Source organism: Globicephala melas, chromosome 3 (genome assembly GCF_963455315.2).
Source record: "Globicephala melas chromosome 3, mGloMel1.2, whole genome shotgun sequence".
Classification (NCBI taxonomy): domain Eukaryota; kingdom Metazoa; phylum Chordata; class Mammalia; order Artiodactyla; family Delphinidae; genus Globicephala; species Globicephala melas.
In genome coordinates, this window is record NC_083316.1 from 31,447,366 (window position 1) to 31,470,053 (window position 22,688).

Consider the following 22,688-nt stretch of genomic DNA (forward strand, 5'->3'; position numbering starts at 1 on the left):
TAGAAAGTGATATTTCTGTAATCTTACTTAACCAAGCATATACAGAAACTGATATTTCCTACTGTCATATTTATCCAAACTATCTTCCATGGAGGTAAGTTTTGTTAAACGACTATCTACTCATTGAAAAAGTCTAAAAGATAACTTTATTTTTAAAAACCTGAATTTTTAAAATAGTCCTTAGTTTATCAAATAAGACTTAGAAAATTTCACACTTTCCCCAGAGATAAGCATTACATCCTTCAAGTATCTTAGGTAACATTAAGAGAAGTAATGAGTATTTATAAGAAAGTTTACCAACTGGATAATAAAACTAACACTGACATATTTATTTTGAAAACTGTTTTAAACTTAAGGACAAACTTTTGGTCGTTTTATTAAATTCACATACCCCAAATTTTGAGGATATTTAAAATGCTGATTATTTTAGGATCTGGCAGATATATTAAGTTGAAATACTTAAAATCCAAATAACAGGAGCAAACTAGACAGAAGTAGAAGGAAAAATTGAAGGAGAAAAAAATACGAGAGGGCAGTACTTGAAATATACTGATTTTCTTTTCAAAGAAATCCACTTACAAAAGAATCAATTGAAGCTAGGTAAAAGCTCAGTATAAATCAATTGTCTTTCTATATAGCAGTCTATAGAAAACACAATTTAAAAACATCAATTTTTAATAGCACCAGAAAACATCAAACACCTAGGAATAAATTTACCAAAAGATATAAAAGACCTCATATCACTAAAATAAATCAAAGAAAATCTAAATAAATGGAAGGCTATACCATGTTCATGGTTTGGAAGACTCAAATTGTAAGAATAAAAATCCTCCTAAATTGATAGATTTAATGTAATATCAATCAAAATCCTGGCACATTTGAATGTGTATGTGTGTATGTAGGGGAAAACTGACAAGCTGATTCTAACATTTTCAGCCTTTTCAGTAAAGAATGGGATAACAGGCTACCCATAAGGGAAAGGAAAGTAAATCTTGATCCCTAACTCACACCACAGTCTGCCCTTGCTGCAAGTTTCTAAAGAGCTCCCTCTGAAGTGAAATGTTACTGTTGCTCCTGAAATGACAAATATTGATCAATATTTCAACCTCCAAATGTTATAAATGAAAGCTAAATTATGAACTAAATAGCACTATGATAAAAGATTAGAACATTGTTAGAAACAATAAAAACAGTGAATATTCTCATCTTCTAAGTTTTAATTTTTTATTTCATTCTTTTAAGTGAGTATCTTACTTTTTGGTATCACTTATCAAGCAGTTTCGCTACACTGGTTCTTTACTTAGACTCCATGATCATTTGTGAGGAATGTTGCACATCACTTCCTAAAACTCCATTTAGGAAAGAAAATTTAATTTTTTAAATTTCTAAAATTTAAATTTGAATATATCCTCACTCTCACTTGAATTCCAAAATGCCTTACTGGAAGGCAAAAAGAGAGTAAGGTTACAGCCATCAAGCTGAGAAGGGCACCTAATCCCCTTCCCTTGGGAATCTATCAGCAACTGAATGTAATTTATCATAAATTTCTATGGAAGTAGAAAAGTGACTGAAAGCGGCTGATCCACAGCATAACTGACAATCGTAAGGAAAAAAAAAGCATAAGAAAAATCACTGAGTGAGCAAAAGAAAATGACAAAATCCATTCACTACATTTCACACATTTTATTCATGAGACCCTTGGACCACTAGAAACTTTAAGTTCTGAATGTGAGCAGGAAGGGAAGCACTGCTGGAGGCAAAGCCATCAGTGCATTATAACATTACAGTTACCACAGGGGAGGGGACAGAAAAACTCTAAATACAAAAGTATCTGTGGGGCTTCCCTGGTGGTGCAGTGGTTGAGAGTCCGCCTGCCAATGCAGGGGACATGGGTTCGTGCCCTGGTCCGGGAAGGTCCCACATGCCGCGGAGCGGCTGGGCCCGTGAGCCACGGCCGCTCACAACGGTGAGAGGCCCGCGTACCGCAAAAAAAAAAAAAAAAGAAAAAGTATCTGTGGATGCACAACACAAGCCATATAGGTAGGGCAGTCCACCCACAACAACTTTTGGAAACGTCATGGAATGTAGAAGTGACCATGTTAAAAGATACCCCTGCATTACGGAGAGTACATCAGACACAGAACACAGGGAGAGGGGGACTCTTCCTCCCCCCATGTCCTGCAGCCACCCTCCTCTCATCAGAGAAGTGTAGGTTATGCTTTTGAAAGATTTTGTGTAAAATCATTACAATTTCTTTAATTCAGGTACTTTAAAAAAAGGTATGCTTTAATTAGGTGGGAAATTAATTTATATGAAAAAATTCCTAAATGATGTAGGAGTAAGAAATATTATATACTACCTGCCCTTGACTCAACAAAGCTGTTAACTAAGAATTTAAACTAAAAATTAGTAGATGAATGTTTCAAATCTTTATTACAAAAGCTACAAATTATATAGATACAGGTATGTAGAAAACAAGCTTAGAACTCACCTTAAAACAAGCAAAAATGCTGGTACCCTCATATGTCATTTGCATCAAAGAATAAAAAAAAAAGAAAGAAATAAAATCATCCCCCCGAAAAAGCACTGAGGACCAAAACAGATTAATAGGAACTCTTTTCTTAAAAAAAAAATTATATACTTACATCCTGCAAAAATAACTGTTCCAAACATGTTATCTTCTACGGAGAAAACCACATTTGTTCCACTACTTTCGGAAGCAGAAATATTACGGATCTTGATTGCAACATTTTCCCCATCGAGATGGATAAGGGGACAATATGTGCTGCCAATCTGTGCTGATAACACTTTTTCTTGAGTCACACAACATACTGTTATATCTGAGCCTACAAGTAGCACTCTGTCTTGAGGAAAAACCTTAGTCTGAGAATCAGGAGACCCTAGAAAGAGCAAAAGGAATTATAAATACTTTAGAAGTTTTTTACATAAATTAGCCCAGTGTACATAAAACACAGTTAGGTACTTTGTAATTATGGTGGCCCAAAGATAAGGTACGCCCCCCAGGTTTTAAAGGAGCAAGACATACACAAGAAATAAAAATGTGTGTGGTTTTATTTACTTATGACGGGGTGATGGCGGGGGGGAGTAGAGGGGACTGCAGGTTGCCGTGTAAGGTCACAGGTTAATATCTAAGAAGTCTAAACGTTCAAATTAAGTGGGTTTATCCACATGTGAAAAATCCACACCAAGAAAAAGGTACACATTAAATAATTCCATTCCTTTGAAATTATTCTATGTATTTAGATCAGATGTCCTAATTTCCATCAGCTTACATGCATGGTTAAATACTCCACATCCTAAAAAGCACTTTCTAAAAAAAATCCCAACTCTGTAGGTTAAAGTCACCCTTTTGTTTTTATTTTCCTAAATAGCCAATTTAAAAATATTACCTTTAGTCTCCTTTCTACCTACTCACTCTTTAATCTACTGCAATCTGGCTTCTACTCTGGCCACTTTACTAAATGGCTCCACGGCCTAACTGCTCAATCCAGTGGCCACGTCTTAGTAATCTTTCCTTCAACTTCCACAGCATCTGGTATGTTGCCTAAAGTCTTCCTTCTCAAAACTCCCTTCTCTCTTGGGGTGTAGACTACTTACTTTTGCTACTCTTAACCCTCTGGCTGCTGTTTGTTTTGCTGGCCTCATTTTCTTCCATCCTCCCCTCCTCATACAAGCTTCTAAGAGATGTGTCCTTGGTCTTCATGCCCCTTTCCTTGAGTTATGTTAACCTCCAAGATTTAAAAATTTTCCCATCACGTATGTTAACGATTCTCAAGTACACAGTTGACCCTTGAACAACACGGGTTTGAACTGCATGGGTTCACTTACGTGTGGATTTTTTTCAATAGTAAATACTACAGTACTACAGGATTTGCGGTTGGTTGAATCCTCGGATGTGGAACCACACATACGGAGGTTCCACGGGTATGGAGGGCTAACTATAAATTATGTGTGGATTTTCCACTACAGGGAGGGTCGGAGCCCCTGGGGGTTACCCAGTTGTTCAAGGGTCAACTGTATATCTCCAGTTCGAACTAATCACCTGGATGCCGAATTTGTATTCCCAACTGACAATGAGAAATTGCTCCCAGGCACTTCACAGCTACCTCAAGCTCAACACATTAAAATTGAAATTTATCTTTCCCACCTAGTTTGTTCATATAGTTTCTGTCTCATTGGACAGCATCACCAGCTACCCAGCTGCCCAAACTAATAGTCATCTTCGGCTCTATTTCTCCCCTACCAAAAGCATAGTCGCTAATTCTAATTCGGTCTCTTCAGTGTTTTCATACTTCTTCCCTCTTTTCATTTCTAAACCCAGGTGTCCTATTTTATACCTTCACTGTCTTTTGCTGAACTACAAGATTCTCCTTATTAATCTGCCTGCTTCCAGTCCTTCCTCCCTCTGATCCATTTCTCCATATTGTCACTAGAGTAAATAATCTACAATGATTACCAGCCTTTTAAAGCACTTTATTTTATTGTCAACAATTTTCTAGGCCCTCTCTCACACTGCCAACATTATACCTGCCTGAGTTTTATTCAATGTACAGATGATTTTTGATATACCTGCAGATTCACACTGTTAATTTTATTTTATTTTTTTGGCATGCGGGATCTTAGCTCCCCGACCAGGGGTCAAACTTGCGCCCCCTTCATTGCAAGCTCGGAGTCTTAACCACTGGACTGCCAGGCAAGTCCTATACTTGCGGATTCCCATGTTCTCTGCAGTAACTGCAGCTCACAGCAGTCTGCTCTATGGGCAAGAAATTGGGAGCTCTATTTTAAAAATATGGACTTGATCTCATTACCGCCTACATAAAATTTTTAAATGTTCTCCCAATGTCTATTCGAAGTGATTTTTAAACCTGGATGTTTATCTAATCACTCAGTATGTTCTTTAAAAATACAGATTTCTGAAGCCTATCTCAGAGTTTTTGAATCAAAATGTTCTGGGTCAGAAGATTTCGAAGATCCCCCGGTGACCCTCATGCATCCAAATGGGGTTCAGAGAACTAAAACCGTGAGCTAAACCCTACCCTTAAGCAAGACTAATCTAATTCATCTGAAATGAAAATCCTTTAAATATGCACTTACAAGAGATGTTCTTCAGTGGGCTCCAGTCGCTCCACTCTTTGCGACCAGAGAACTGAGGATCATCAATGTAGCATCTAATTCCCACATAGTGAGTGGCGCACTCCAAGGGCATGTCTGAGGTCCAGCTCCAGTGATGAATTGTATCTCTGCCATTCAGGGTTGTATTGTGGGTCACCTACAAAATGAACACAAACACAAAATTCTATTTCCAAGTACTATGTCCTGCTCTCTCTTAGGGTTAAAAAAAACACAACAGACTGTATACAATTACCAGCTAAGTAAATCAAAGCTTTGCTCTTTTGTAAAACTATCTGTTTTCTATAAGGCATAAAAGGAGAGTTGTAGTAACAATAATTATGATTCATTTATGTTTACTTCTTCAACTTTGGGGCCTACTTCATTATTACACAAGATGTTAATAGTCCAAAACGTTCAATACAGTTCATGAGAAAATACACCATTGCCTAAAATGGTCCCATTTTCCATGGACAAAAAACAGTTAATGCTTTTTTTATCTCCAAGGGTTAAAGTCAAAGAGAGGAGAGCATTTCAACAAAATAAACTATTATTTTAGACTGGATTATTTTTTTATATAAGTGTCATATATTTCAAATTTTATTTTTAAATATGCAACTTATAATAATATAGAAAGCTTAATTTCAATTGTGGAAAATGGGCAAGATTTCAACCAAATATATGAGGATATACTAAAAGAGACCTTGGGACTTCTGGTTAAAGACAACAGATTAAATAAATGTACTTCCTTCTCTTTACTTCATGAAATTCCTCTAGAACAAAAGTACAAGATTTTTTTTTTTTTTTAAGGCACAGATGCACAAGGGCAAAAAATTGAAGAAACAATACTGGTAAGATTCTGGACACTGGAAAGCAGATGGGCAATGGTAACTAACTACGCATTCTAAAGGCTGGGGCACTCCTGCCTTCTTCCCTACTCAGCCCCCAGGATACTGATGGCCAGGTACATACTCACCAGGTAAGAGTCTAAGCAAACTTTTCTAAGGAGCATATGAACAGGTCAAGATAAAAACCTAAAATAATATTAAGATTTTTCCAGCTTGACAGCCCATCCTAATCACATACAGTGGTGCCCTAGCCAACAAGTCCCACCCAGGCAAACGAAAGTTCCAATTAGACTTGTTTTATTTTTCAAGAACCACTCACTTAAATATGAGCAGCAACCAGATGACCAGAAAGGGGAGAAAAAGTTCTAATGTGAAAGTCAAAGATCAAAACAACAACAACGAAAAAGCAATGTGAAAAAACAGAATGCACAGAAAGAAAAAAAATTTTAAATCACTGATAACCTCAAAGATAAGAAGAGATATTGCATCCATGAAACAAGAACATGATAAATTTTTTTAAAAAAAGGACTAAGAAAAGGGATCTCTTGTATACTAAAAAGTATATTAATAGAAATTCAAAAGTGCAAGATAAACTTTAGGAAAAATTGCTCAGAAAATAGAGCAAAATACTGATGGAATGTAAGAATGATAAGATAATTAGAGGAAAGGTCAGAAAGGTACAATTTCTAAAGAACAGAAGTTCTAAGAAAAAAAGGAGAAAAAAGAGATGAGGAAATCAAAGACATAAAATAAGAATTTCCCAAGCTGACAGGCATGTGTTTTCAGACTGAAAGGGGCCTAATGAGTGTACAGCACAACAGATGAAGATAGATCTACAATGAGAAGCAAATGGAACAATGCCTTCAAAATCTTGAGAAAATTTTCCAACCTAGGATCTTTTTACCCAGCTAAACTAGCAATCATGAGTGAATGCAGAATAGACATCTTCAGAAATGTAGTATCTCAATGAATTCATCAAGTAGCATTTTACATTCCCACCAGAAGGGTATGAAAGTTTCAATCCTTCTGCATCTTATCAATATTTGGAATTGACAGTCTTTTAAATTTTCCTGGCAACTAATTTAATTTTTTTTAAATAAAATATATCTGTAAGCTACCACTGCAGTTAGCAGAGAGTATCTACAAAAAATAGCAAATAACTACTAGAATTTATGCTTCCACCAAAATGAGGAAACAAGGAATTCAGGAAAAAGAGGATCCATCATAAGACAACTATAAAAGGAATCCTCTGAATGAGGATGAACCATAGCTTCCTAACAAATGTGTTGAAGAACACAGAGGTTTGTCTTGAATGGGTTATAGGTATACCCAGGTATTAATCTCTTCAAACCAAGGGTTGGCTACTGGGAGTGGAGGCTGCTGGAGCTCCTGAGAAACCTCAGAATACTCAGCTATTTGTCACACTTTGTGCTATACAAATATTTGGCAGCATCCACATGAGCTCTTACATGAAAAGGGTCAGGAAGTAAGTCAGAAGGCCCTCAGAGAGATGTATTCAGAAAGACAAAACTGATGTTTGTTTGAACATTTCGACAGATTTACACAACCTAGAAAGAATTTAGGATTGAATTAATGAAGCAGACAAATAAAAACTGTAAGTACAAGACAATACGAGAAGATGTACAAGAAAAAGGAAAAGAATAGTAAACACTATTTGGTTCAGTTATAAATAGTGTTTACATTACTGTAATCCAAATAATGAATACTGGTCTACCAAAAATTATAACATAATGATATTGGAAAAAAATAAGAAGTGGAGAGAGAGAGAGAGAGAGCGTGCGTGTGCGTGCACACGCATGTGAGTGCACATACATGCGAGTGCGTGTCCCTGGGCTGGGAAGTGAGACAGGACTAAATTCTCATTTTCCATTGTGGGAAATTAATAAAACATTGCTCAAAAAACTAAACAAATAATAACAGCAACATAAGCAGGCTATCTGGAAAAATGGAGACAAATAATAAAAGAATCAGCTAAAAGAATTCCTTGTTTACAAGAGAGAAAAATGAGAGGAGGAGAGAGGGCTGCATAACTCCCAGGCATCATTCACATCCTGGCTTGCGCAGTGCAAAGCTTCCACAGCTGTTTGTGAGGCTGCGGGCAGAAAATGTCAAGTTATAAATGAAACACTATAAATTAAACTTATAAATGAAACTCACATTTATAGTGTTTCATGATCTTTAATGATCTTTAAGCTATTACAAAATAATAGCATTATAACCTGTCATAAAATGACTGATTATAAGCAATTCTACCTTAAATACTAATACTAATAATATAATTATAAATAAAAATGTCATATTTTACTATGGACAGGAGTAACTTTTTAAAATTAATTTGTTCTAGCTCTATTTTTCTTGCCTCTTGCTATTTTTCCCCATAGAAACATTTTTCTCCAAAGATCATATTCCAAAAAGTAGGGAATTACTATCTTGCCATTGCTGTCTTGTTACACATCTCGTGGCAATGAGTTACATGATCTTAGAAGAATATTTCTATTCATTTATGTTTGATTTCACTTACATGTCAAAGAGTATCCCTCTTACTCCAGCATCCCTAAGTCAGTTAAAAAAACAAACAAACCATCTAGCTCCCAAAGGAAGTAATAACAACTAATAGCTGTTTAGTAGCTTTATAAATATCATATCATTTACTACAGCAAATATTAGCACCATTTTACAAATAAGAAAAAGGACGTTTTGAGAAGTCATCCTAAGCCAGTAAGTAGTAACGCAGAATATAAAATGTTAGGCCATAAAAAATGCTACACAATACAATTTTAAATAAGTAATAGTTTTAAGACAATAATGGTAGAGCTATATCAAAGTTAGCTGCAAATCAGACTGACACACAAGAATTGCCATTAAAACTCAAGAAAAGAGAGAGCATTTTTACACTGAGGTAATTAGAATGGGCTTTAAAATAAGGGATAGGATTTGACCTGGGTCTTGAAATGTGTATTCAATTTGTATAGGTGAAAAGGAAAGGGAGGGCATCTTAGATGAAAATAAGTATACTGATTATGTAATACAATACAGATGGTACTGGTTAAGGAAGAGCACAGACTCTGGAATCAACTGTCTGGGTTTGATTCCTGGCTCCTCCACTTAATGTATTCCTGTGACTCTGTATCTTCATCTGTAAAATGGGGGTGATGCTAACAGAGCCTCCCCCAGGGGCCTATTGTGAAGATGCAAACTATTAACATATAGAGAGCTTTCACAATAGTGCCGGAAAGGGGAATGCCAGAAGCATTGGAAACAAGGTAACTACAATTATGGCTGCTACTCTTTCAGGATGTAATACATAGGTTGTCAAAAAGGAAAAATAATACAGTGACTATGAAATACAGAATAATACTATTTATTATCTTTACTATTTTATCTATGTACTTAGGCAAATAAACTGTAAAATCATGGTCTTCTAATTCTTAAGTCTATAACTAGGCATATTTCAAGTGCATTAAAGAGGAAAAGAGTAAAAGGATGAAAGAGGGAATTCCCATGTACTAGCTGTCAATACTTTTCACTGCTATATCTCACTATTCCTTAGATTAATAATAAACTAAAGATGGATCATTAGGAAACTATTCATAAACAAGATTTTAAAATTAGAGAAAAAAACCATGTACTATTAAATATAAGAATGTTATTTTGGATTCAGATAAATTCAAACTTATAGATTTATTCAAACTTACAGATTTATACAAACTTATAGATTTATACTTATAGATTTCTCAACAATTACTATGGCTAAATATGTTGCAAAACATTTATTTTTATGTCTGTGGTGTTAGATAATTTATAGTAATACGTAAATTAAATTATATGTATACTTTTAATTTCATTTATGTAAAAACATGCATATAAAAAAGGTTTGACAGGAATACACAAAGATATTGTTTACTATGTTCAAGTGGCAGAATCATGGATTAATTCTCCCTTAATTTCCTAAACTTCCTATAATGGTTACACATTATTTCATTAATTTAGTGAGTTTTTCAGGCATAGCATACAGTTTTTACTGAACCCCCAAAGGATATCTGATTTACTTCTTTAATAATCTAAAGGTTCACTGTTGCCACTTTAAAATTATAAAAAAGTATTCAGTTCTTTAATGTCACAGGAAAAAAGCTATTTTTGTTCAAACTTACTGATTTTACGATTTCCATATTCTTTTTACGTAGAACTTTGATTTCCCAGATGACATTTGAGTGATGTGGAAAAACAGAACCCTTGTCATTCCACTTTAGGTGTAATGTAGAAGTTGAGAAATCAGCAGACAAATCCACGATCTCTGGAACATCTGGAATGAAGGCTTAAAAAAAGGAAACAAAAGATAAAACTTAGTCAAATAAGTAACTACTTTTCATATTATAATCCCATTAATCAACTAATGTTAAACTCTACTTCTTGATCAAAAAACAATTAAGGATTAAATTCTTGCACCTCCTACTGAAAAAAGAGAATAAATATATGTATTTATTTGTATAAGCAGCTCCTAGCTGTTCATCAGCCAAATCTGAGAAAATTATTTACCAGCCCGCTGTTTCAAATCCATACTACATCTTCTAATACAAACAGCAACTGAGTTCCCACAACACTCCAGTGTCACTGGGTCTGAAATCTCCAAGCAGACAACATTGGAGAGAAGTGAAAAAGCTCCCTTTGTATAGATTATGGAGAGCTGGCCTTGGTAAACCTTTCCATCTGTTTTCTCTGCACCCTTCCCCACTCATCTCCAGTCACAGCCTGCATGCTAGGGAAAGTTACCCACTTGAGGATGCAATGAGCTACTACTGGCATAGGCAGCAGTAAACAGCAGCAAGACCGTGGTAGTGACCAAAGCATTGAGTTGAGGAAGCCAACAAGGTTCTAAGAAGTACTTGGCAGGATCTGGGAAGTCCTTCAGAAAGGCTAGTTTGCAGTGGTGTGCAACAGGTCTGCAGGTGACTGAGAAAGAGATAAGGTGATAAAGCAGAAGACAGCTGGAGAAAGCCTGGCTATAGTAATAAGGATGTGGCTCAGGATGCCATATATGGAAAAGAAAGGACAAAATCTAATGGGCATTTCAAAGAAATGACTGGGTCAAAGAAGTGAAGGATTAGTAATAACCAAGACATGAAAACATCTAAGATTTCTTCAAGTCACTAGCCCAGAAAGCAGGAAGAAAGGCAAAAGGAACCAGGGACAATTGTGAAGAGATGTGGGAGTCTGGCCATGGATGACTAAGTGTTGGGGAAAAAAAGACCATCAATGGAGGGGGGACGTGCAGACAGTAAGTGAGAATGGGGACCAATCAGAGAGTGCACACAGACTCAAGAGGAACTCGCTGAGTGCAGCTCAGAAATGAACATAACACACCGACACAAAACAGCCAAAGCTTGTTTGAGAGCTAGTGACAGTCACACCTTCAAGGAGCCAGAGACCCCAGCAAGAATCCCGAGAGGGAATGACATAGAAGCAGAAGGAAACCAGAGAAAATCTGGCATCACTGAAATCAAAAGAAATGGGTTGTCGTCCAGGCCCAGGAAAACAGAGTTCAGAGAGGAAGGCTGAGAAAAGACCACTGGTGGTCTTTTGATGCTGGTGAGGGTACCGTCAATTCCTGAGAAAGAAGGCTGGCAGGGCAGTAGGCTCTGAAGCTGTAGTACAAAAGGTAAAGAGAAAAACCATGCTCAAGGATAGAGCCTCTCACAGGGAGAAACTGGTAAACTTAAAAAAAACAAAACAAAAAGGTAGCTGAAAGAGTAAGGTATTCTTCAAAATCTTCAAGTCTTCCTACCTATAGGGAATGAGTATATTAATGAAAAATGTGGGGATCAGTGGAAAACACACAAGGTATGAGCCTGTTCTGTTCTATGAAATTCAGGCTTTCTGGTATGAAGGGCTCTTTCTTGCCTGTGCTCTCCTCAAATGACAGTAAGGTGAAGGTAAGTTGAAAGAAATCCAGAGTCACAGGCTCTCAGGGCCCATATCTATCCTAGTGCTGCCCCACGAAGTTCAAGGACCATTAAGTAAAGTCACTTCCAGCACAACTCCGGGAGCTGACAGAGAGAGGGTGGCTGAATGTTCTGAAGAACAAAAATGGCAAAGCAGACCAATATAATATAAATTGTGTGTAATATAACTTAGTCTTGGAACTTAAAAATAAGTTTTTACTAAACTTACTTAAAATGTACTGATCACAGTGCTCTACACTGGGTTTACGTAAAATGTTTAGGGTCACACAGGAAACAGAACATGTGGATTAAAGCCTAAAATATGCAGCAGTCAACAGTTACTCAGCTACATAAGGACAGTGGAGGATGCTTTACACGAGAAGTTTAAGTGGGAAACTGCTTTTAAAAAAGAAGGAGCAAATGAGGAGTAACAAGCTGATTCTGTGCCAGGAGGGACAAGTTCAAGGTGGCAGGGCAACCACACAGAGCAGAGGCTGCCAAGAACACGGATCCTTCAAATGTTCCAAGATGTCACAACGTAGTAACTTAAAATTATTAAACATGAGAGTACTTTATTAAGGCAACACTCATCTATTAAAATGCTTCCCTCCCTGAAAAGTACACATAATTAACATTTTATCTAAATAGCAGTGGGCTATTCTTCAAAACCCAAGTCATACCTGATATTTCCAGCTAAAGACAGTAACAGCCATAATTACAAATGAAAAGATTAAACACAGTTTTTTCACGACTTCATAGTATACTTCTTCACTGTATGCCAGGGAAGTTCCCCTAAGCTCCCACGAACTGTCATCTGCATTTTTCTCCAGCTAAAATACACTTGAGGACAATGTTAGCTTGCTTTCTAGAAACTACAAACTTTGCAGCTAGAAAAAATTTCATCAGTCTTGTTTATTTTTTAAATAAAGCTGGTTTATCTTTACCCATAACCTCCATGCCCCTTCTGCCTTAGAACATCAGAAGATGGGAGCTTTCCCAGCTCTTTTATAGGATCCACGTTATTTATTCTGCCTCATACAGATGCAAATTTTTAGGTTATTTTAAGAAACTTAGAGATTAAAAATCTTACAAAGACTTATTTTTGTGCTTTCCCTTGTCAATTAGAAGCTTATTAGAGGGGACTTTCCCAGTGGCACGGTGGTTAAGAATCCACCTGCCAATGCAGGGGACATAGGTCCAATCCCTGGTCCGGGAAGATCCCACATGCTGCGGAGCAACTAAGCCCATGCACCACAACTACTGAGCCTGCACTCTAGAGCCCGTGAGCCACAACTACTGAGACCGTGTGTCACAACTACTGAAGTCTGCGTGCTCTAGAAGCCTGCATGCCACAACTACTGAGCCCGCATGCTGCAACTACTGAAGCCTGCGCACCTAGAGCCCGTGCTCCACAACAAGAGAAGCCCGTGCACCACAACAAAGAGTAGCCCCCGCTTGCCACAACTAGAGAAAGCCCACGTGCAGCAACAAAGACCCAACACAGCCAAAAATAAATAAAATTTAAAAAAAGAAGCTTATTAGATATATGTATATGTGTTAAATATCTTCTTTGCTTTATACGTATACTTTTGAAAGCATCTTAAGATTTGAAGAAAACTTAATTTCTCATACTTTTATTTAGTAGCAAACTGCCAAAGAACCCAAATCTTCTAATGCACAGCTCCACTATCATTTCACAGCATCTCTTGCATATGACAGGTGTTCAAAGGTTTGCTGATGGACCCACCTCCCTCTCTTATATTCATCTAATTTGCTTTTCATTTTCTTATCAGTATTTTTCTTATTTGAGTAGCAGTAGTAATATCTTAGTGTTGGGATACTGTTAATCTAATATTCAAATCACAATGAGGCCCATTATTATTAAAAATGCTGTCAACAAATTACATGCTATGCAAAAACAGTGAACTATTAATCCAGTAAGTCACCTAGAGTCTGTCCTGATTTGCCTTTCGAATTCTGACACTTATCTTCAAGTAGCTTCCCAGACAGAACCTTCGCAATCCCTACTGAAAAAGCAGACAGCACAAACTGGCTCTCTGACAGAGTCCTGGGGAAATTTTTGAAAATCTGGAATAAAATTAAGTTAGATTCCCTCATACCTTAGTACAAAATAATTCCAGATGGATGAAAGATTTAAGCATGATAACAAAACCAAAAACTCATGAAGAAAAATATCAAGAGATTCTATTATATAAAAATGAAAATCGGTGGTATGAAAAAAACACCACAAAGTTTAAATTTTAAACTTGCAAAAGTATTTGTAGCAAATAGGACAGAAGTAATAACCATACTATACAGAAAGCTCTTGTGAACTAACGAGGAAAAAGATGAATTTCAACATGAGAGAAAATTTACAAAGGATATAAATAGTTCAGAAAAGAATAAAAATGATAATTTTAAAAAGTAATCACAGAAATATAAAAACAACAGCGCTATAACATGGGGGCCATCAGATTGAAATCGCAAATCTAAGACAGACAGACAATACCCAGTCCTGGCAAGGATGCAGACAAGCAGGCATGCTCTAATATGATGTCTGTGGGAATGCAAAAAGATTCAAAATGTGGGGGGAGCAACTGGTAGCGGACATCAAGCGTCATAAAAAGCGGATGTCTTTAATGTAGCATTCCCAATTCTAGGAAATTTAGCCTAAGAAAATCATCACACAAATTCAGCAACATATATGTGCAAAAAATGTTCATTAAAGCATTGGTAATAATGTTGAAAGACTAGAAATAAAAATCTCAATGTTAATAATCAATGACAATCCCAAACTCCCTAGCTATCCCTCCCCCCACACTTCCCGCCCCCCGCCCCGCCCCGGTTTGAAATTGACAGGTACACACTGCTGTATTTTAAATGGATAACCAACAGTAGGATGACCTACTGTATAGCACAGGGAACTCTGCTCAATATTACGTAACAACCTAAATGGGAAAAGAATTTTTAAAAGAATAGATACATGTATATGTATAACTGAAAAAAAAAAGACATCAATCTAGTTCAATTTTAACAAGGCTTCTATTTAAAATGATGTGGTAATTGATTATAATAAAATAGTATAAGTAAAAAAAATTTTAATAAAATATATAATTTGCTAAAAATAAAATAAAATACAATTTGCTAAAAAAAATCAATGACAAAGTAATTATGGTACCTCCATTCAATGGAATACTAGGCAGCTATAAGTAGATTTATTTACATAATAACTTGAAAATCTATATCTTCTGATAAGCCTATAATAAAGTAATATAAACTTTACTGTTTATACACACACACACACACACACACACACACACATAGAGAACACATGTAAGTATTAACAATATTTCTTCCTGGGTATTGGGATCATGGCTGATCTGCACAAAACCATCTCACATGTATCTCACATACAACTACAGAAAGAAAATAACAAACATGGCTCTTCTCTCTCTTGAAAACAGCCCTATGTAGCACTTTACCCAGACAATACTTCAGTCAGAAAATGAGACCGGTTCTAAGTTCCTGGACAGCATGCTTTGCTATTATCCTTTCAAAATCTGTGCTATGTCAGACACAGACCACTCCAAACATGCACCTTGCCTGTAAAATTGGAGAGATCACCAAGTTGCTTATATTTTCTTTCCCTTGCTTCAAAATAAGTCATCCTTATAAGACTCACTGTAATATCATTATGATGCCATCCCATAATAGTTGTCAGAAGGCAACAAACCTGCCTACCCCACCATTAAGAGAGTCAAGACCACTGGAGTTTTTAAGGTCTCATTGCATGGCAAAATTTCCATCTCCAAGAGCCTGGATTTATTTCATGCTTCCACCCAGCTTGTAGCATATGTCCTAGGCATTCGGTCAACACATCTATAAAAAATGCCTGCTATGTGCAAGGCACTGGACTAGACACTAGGTGTAGAAGACAAAGTCTCTGCCCTCAGGGAACCTGTTTTCTTGTAGAGGAAATACAAAGGAAGCACCTAATTATATAATAAATTATTTATGCAATTGTGAGAAATACCACAAAAGAGAAATACAGACTGCCTAAAGGAATGTTAAGAAAGGAATGGGGTCTCCTCTGGGAGGGGATGGTCAAAGACTATTTCCTAAGGATGGCTGAGGAATTCTGAAAGGCATGCAGGAATCAACGAAGTAGAGGGGTAGGAGAAGAGAAACCAACCGTGGGAAGGACCTTAACTTGTGTGACGTCTATTTGACTGACCAGAGGAAGAGTTTGCTTCCATCTTGATCTTGGCTATGCTCCACAATTGGAAGTATGGTCGCAGGGTAAATGAGAATATTAGTTTAACAAAATATATAAAAGAATGGTAAATTCCTGTCAATTATAAAGCAGCACAATACTAACAAAGGCACCATTCTGAGTTATTTTCAAATCAATTTTCTTTTCAAATACTTACAAACATTTTTTTCATTTAGTGTGAATTTACTTATAAAACTTCCAAAATCATGTAAAGGGTTTATTGTTATTTCATGATCGCCAGGTAAAAGAGCTGGGATTTTAATATTTTTCTCCAATCGATAACAAGAATGGGACCTGCAATATAAGAAATCAAATTTTAATTAGCAGATAAAATGGAGCGCAATTTTCATAAAAACTTGATTAACACAAAATTCAGTGGAAAATACTTTGTTCTTTTGTATATAAAGATATGACAGGTTACATCGCATTTTAAGACTGCAAAAAAGCGAGGTAAATGGTAAGTCCATCAATGTGGTGGTAGGAAAAATAACCAGACTGTATCAGAAAGTCAAGAGAGTAAGCAGAGACGATTCTATCAAGAAACTTAGGGCTTTAGCATGGCCTTCAAACCCCGCCCAACCCTGCCTTTGCACACACCCTGCCCCCCACAGCCCCCTTCTGGACCGACCACTACAGGGTCCCCATCACTGAGACTTCAACCAGCTTGTCTGCTCCTCTGTTTTGCCTCACGGTTCACTCGTACAAAACGTTCTCATGTTCTCATCAGCTCCGCTTTCAAAGTGCTTCTAGTTCCCACCCATTACCTCTCAGACAAAAGTGAGTTTTTCTTCTGTGGTTCCATGGCCCTCTGTATCTTTACAGGGCATGTTTACACCCTTTGTTATTCACATACATTTCTAATTTCCCGTAAAATTTTAATTCAAGCAAAAGGACTTTGGGTGTCTCCTGCATCACCGCCCTGCCCCGCACAGGCCTCTTCACATTCCTAAGTGAATTTAGGACTGAGGACTTGAAAGGGTCGGCTAACCTCACGTGTGTGGGTTTCTTTACGTGCCAGCAACAGAAAACCACCCGAATTCTCTAAATCATCCTTTTTCATACATTGATACCATTGTACCCAATATTCTCTCCGGTTGGAATGGCTTTCTGTCCTGTTTCTGCTGAGAAAACTGAGTATTCCTACTCCACCACCACGCTTCTGACAGCCTCTCTGGACCTCACACTCCTTAGTCAATGCTCCCTCACACCATCACAGACAATTAGCATCAGCGCTTAATCCACAGCCTCATTATGCTCTGCTTCTCGTGAACTCCTGGAGCCCGGATAACTTCTTCTCTGTGGATTCTGCAGTGGTCAGTAGTGCTATTTACCAGATTTTTAGGATTCTCCCTTTCTGGATTCACAGGAGGATTGCATTTCCCTGCTCCTCTGAAACAAGGCACGGCCATGTGATATTAGTTGTAGAGAAAGTGAGTGAAAGTCACAGTTTCTAAAAGCCAGGAAGGCTCTAAAAGCCAAGCAGGCTCTGCTCCCCTCCCGTCCTGGTGCACTGGCAGATGAGGGCCCCCTGGCCTGTGGCCCTGAGGGAGGGAAAAGGGGCAGAGATGCCAGCTGACCTCAAGATAGACACAAAACACAAGCAGGAGTAATCCTTTATTTTCACTGCAGAAAATAAGGACATAAGATTCGAGGGTTGTTTCTGCAATAAAACCAAGCTCGTCCTGGCTGATAAATTACCATCACACTTAGACTAATGTTCAACAAATGTACACCGACTGGGAAAAAAATCTGAGTGTATTTAAATCCACATTTATGTCAATTTACATGAGGACCACTTCTCAGCACACTGGTGCTTGGAGCTCTGCACTGAACTTCTCTGGCGTTGCTAAACAACTCACAGTCCTGCTGGGATTAGGGAGGAGCAAGGAGAGTGCTCTGACTTCCAGACAGCCCGAAGGCTTCCACTCCAAGCTCCGGGACTTGCAGCCACTCCAAGATTACCTGAGAGGGTAAGGCAGTGTGACGGAACCTACCACTTGCCTCCTAATGTCCACGTCCCCCCTTTCCTTAGTAACACTGCCCCAGGTTTATCCGAGTACATTGCCATCAGCTATGAGAACACGTCACCTAGCCTCTTATGCAAATAAGTTTAGCCACTGCACTAAGTTCTGCCAATGAGATATAAGCAGAGGTGTTGTACAGAACTTCTTAGAAGTCTTCCTAAAGCAAACCATTTCCTTCCTGCTTTCTGGAAGGCAGACATGACAGTCACTCCTGAAGCATCATCTTGAACCAAGAGATCACACCCTCAAGATGGCTGAGTAGCATGAAAAAGAGGAACCTGGGCCTCTCATGGCCATGTGCACCCACGTTGGCCTTGAACTGCCTACTCCAGACCTTTCACATGACAGTTAAGTGCCTGTCTATTACTGACATTTTCTGTTAGGCAGAGTCAAACTTGAACTTCATTGATACAGGTAGGCACTGGTTTAGGATAGACCAGTAAAACTTCCCCACAGACGATCAGAACCCACAGCCCATACTCAACATTCACACGATAAAAGAATCAAAGTTGTGTCCAGGAGAAGGGTTTGTTTCCATCCTGACTGAAGTAAGATTCAGATTTTTAGAAAATAGAGAGCTAAGATTTAAAATTTCTTTTAAAAATTTCCAGAATAAAATCTTTATATTCTAAAATTAAAGACAAAGAACCTTCAGATTATAACTATAAATTAACCAAAGTATTTCCATTACCCGTTTTCAAAGCAAACTTCATAAGCAGCACCATGGCCTGCTCCAGAGGGTGCTCTCCAAGAGCAGTCCCACACTTGTAAATTGTTAGTTATACACTTCAAATCACGAGGAGTCCCTGGAGAAGGAGAAACAAAACACACACATACGCGCACACACACGCACACGCACACAAAATGCTTATTAATTTAACTGCACTGTAAAAGTCGACAAGTGAAACCGTCCCCAGCCATAAGTACAAGCATATGTGTCTGCAGAAGGCCCATGTTCTTTATGCAGAGATGAACCTGCAGTCACAGGAGGTGACTGGTTTTATATTTCTTTTTGTAGCTTTGGTTTAAAAAAGCTAGTGAGTAAACTGATGAAAGTGGGTCAACCACTAGATCACTTAGGGGTTAGGCCTCTCTCAAAAATTCCACTTCCAGACAACTAAGATAAATAGAGGGAGTGGCTATATGGATTCAATGAAGGGACCAAGAGAGCGCCTGGGAGAATTTTAGCCTCCAGTGACCCCATTTGCAAAAAAGTAAAATTAAAAAAAAAACAACTCTAAGACTTTAAATAAAAACTATGTACCTCCTATGCCACAAACACAGCTTCTAAGCACTCCTAACTACTAGTGCTTCACAGCTTGTTACCAGACTGCCACCTACACAGAAATCCCATAGCCAATCTTTAGATTTTTATGAAGCACATCACATAAACAGTAATAAACTCACATGAGTCTCTGAAAAATATATATTTTGTGTAGGCCTAAACAACTGAAAAGTAACAAATAATTCAGAAGATTACAGTCCTAATAGTATTTACTCACATCTATAAAATAACATTAGATCATGGAATACATAAGCACTATACAATGAAAAACTGTCATTCTAAAAAGACAGTGAAAAGAAAGAAAGGAGAGGACTTGAGAGAGGGAAAGAGAGAGAACAAAAGGAAGGAAGGAAAAGAGGGAGGGAGGGGAAAAGCAATTAAGAGTGTGAAAAAGGTATTCTATCTCAAATTCTCTATATAAATGTCTATTAAAAAGGTTTTTTCTTTAATTTTTACATGTGATTGGTATCATATTCACTACAGCAATGAATTATAAAGCTATTTATGTAAGACAGAAAACAAAAACATTAGAAACACATTAGAAATCATTAGTAATCATAATAAAGTTATTTAGTAGTAATTTGGGGGGAAAAGAGAAGATCTCTTTAATTATGGAAATAATATAAAAACTAAACTCAGAGGCAGAAGGATGAAAATGCTCTTTATAGAGTAAGCTAGATAACACCTACAAACATTCTTAACGTTTTTAAATAAAATGAAAACAAATCATATATTTCTTAAAGCAGATATCTGGATTTAATTTATGTGACATTCTCAAAGGCAAAATTACAGACAGAAAATAGACGAGTGCTGGCTGGAGGTGGGGATGGCGGGCTGTCAGCAGAGGAGCAGGGGCATTTTCTGGAATGACGGACTGGTCTGTATCTTGACTGTGCAGGTGGATACATGTCTGTATGCATCTGTCAAAACTCACAGAACTTTACCCTAAAAGGGTGAATTTTACTGTATATAAGTTATACCTTAATTTTTTAATGGGGAAAGAATACTTAGATCTATCTTTATGGGCCTTTTTAAAAGAAACTAGAAGTACATGAAAAAAAAAATGACATAGAAATGGATTTTAACCACAACCTGAAGCGTTCAATAAAGTCTCAAGATCGCTTCTTAAGCAAAACAGTAATGACATTGCAATCAGTTCATTTTCTCTGACTCTGATGCACTTACTTCTTTTCTGGCTGTTTACTTGATTCATTAAATATAGAAGAAGAACTGTTAATAAGAGCCACTGGAAATTTGAAGTCATCCTCATTCTTTTACTGTCCCCCATCCGGGATGGTCGTTTCAAACATAAGGAAATGTCCATCATCTGTGCAATGTAGTCAGTTCTGCATGAGGAGAAGAATTTCAAATGGTGTTCAAACTGGTCCAAGGACACTCCTTATCCTGTGCACATCAACACTGAAAATGGATACTGACAAATACCAAAACATGCTGCACATTAAAGCCATGGAGACACCAGACTCAGCTACCCTGGCTTTAGGAGATGTGACAATCGGACACAGCTGTTGCTCCGGGATCCATTATAGGGTCAGGATAGGCTTCAAATTCAAGATTGTAACTGAGCACATTTTATCAACACTCCAGTACTGCTAGAGTATAGAAAAGCAGTGCATAAAACTGAGGTTTTGACAATTTTAAGTGATATGTGAGATGGCATTTTTAATTTTAATTAGTATATATTAACTTTTATAGTCACTTCTTCATGACAAGTAATGTTGGTTTTCTTTTCCATGTACACTGTGATATTAAGTTTCTATTTTACATAAATTTAAATAGTTTAAAGAAAAAATTAGGGTCATTAATCACATATGGGGGATTGCAGATGTGACAAAAATATTGACAATGACATACAAATGACTAAAGTGTAACAAACACTTCAACAACTATAACAGGGAAGGGACTATCAGTAGACGAGAGATTTCAACACATTTCTGTTGAAAACTGAGAGCGCGCAGACGAGCGGTGACTGCATCTGGCGGGTGGTAGGGAGGGGCTTCAGCGGAGGGAGGCATTGGTCAGCCCAACATACCCAACCTGGCGAGTGCCAGGCCCTGCTCCAGGCACCAAAGGTGCAACACCGAGCTAGATGAAGTCCCTGCCCTCAAGGAGCTTAGACGCTAGTTCTAGAGACACATACATAAACAAGTAAGGTCCTGATACGAACTTTAAAAACTCGAGTAAGTCAATGTGCATGACAGTGTGTGAGTGAAGGTCTAGCATCTGAGCTGGGATCTGACTGATGAGAAGACTGACATGGTAAGATCAGGGAAAGAGTAGCAAGAGCAAATACAAGGACCTAAGACAAGGACAGCTTACCAGGTTCAAAGGTCAGGAAGAGGGGCTGACAGGAGGTGGGCTGGCCAGGCCACAGAGGGCCTTTGGTCATCAAAAGGATAAGGGCTTTAACAGGTCGAGACGAGCAGCAGCCGCTGGAGTGTTTTAATCAGGGGAGATCCATGAACCGATCTGTACTTTGGGAAGATTTCTCTAGCTGCTACATGGAGAACGGACTCTAGGGGAGAAGAGAGGCAGAGGAACTGGAGTCCAAATGAAATAATCAGTGGTGAGGACCCTCTGCTAAGGTTTTCAAGAGTGGAGGTGGTGATAGGTGGTCAGATTCAGGATCTGTACAAGAGATGGAGGGTCTTATCAATCCATTATAGGCAGGACAGAGTGGTGGTTAAAAACACAGGCTCTGAATCGCAGCTTTTGCACCTACTGTGTAACCTTAACCGCTCTGTGCCTTGGTTTCCCCATCTGTAAAGCAGGGATGATAACTGTATTTTTCTCATAAGTTTGTTGTGAAGATTAAATGAGTAAATATATGCAAAGCACTTGGAATAGTGCCAACAACATATACGTGCTATAAGTGTACTTTGTGTATTATATGAGGTATAGGGAGAAGAGAGAAGGCAAACATGACTACTAGATTTGGTGGAAAAACAATACTGGATGGATATGGTGCCACTTAAATCCTCTGTGCGTGCGTGAAGGAGGATGCAGTGGTTCATGGGGCTGAAGCTCAAGGATTCCAAGATTTGTTTATAGAAGTCAACTCTGACACGCTCCTACACCCCACTCCCAACAGAAATGTTCTCCTACAGAACATAAAAGAATTGTTGAGGACACAGAGCAGCTAACAAA

At 37.8% G+C, this 22,688-nt stretch overlaps 1 protein-coding gene across 2 annotated transcripts in view; it reads right to left on the reverse strand.

The window, feature by feature from the left end:
* Positions 1–20,863, reverse strand: part of LIFR (LIF receptor subunit alpha) — a 58,218-nt gene extending 37,355 nt beyond the window's left edge. For both annotated transcript variants that reach the window (XM_060295723.1, XM_060295724.1), the window contains exons 1-6: positions 20,709–20,863; positions 18,930–19,044; positions 16,372–16,508; positions 10,154–10,317; positions 5,119–5,293; positions 2,646–2,900 (exon numbers count right to left, since the gene is read on the reverse strand). In XM_060295723.1, coding sequence (XP_060151706.1) covers positions 2,646–2,900; positions 5,119–5,293; positions 10,154–10,317; positions 16,372–16,508; positions 18,930–19,044; positions 20,709–20,850 — 988 coding nt within the window. In that variant the 5' untranslated portion in view covers positions 20,851–20,863. The remainder of the gene's footprint in view (positions 1–2,645; positions 2,901–5,118; positions 5,294–10,153; positions 10,318–16,371; positions 16,509–18,929; positions 19,045–20,708) is intronic.
* Between the last annotated feature and the right edge of the window lie 1,825 nt (positions 20,864–22,688).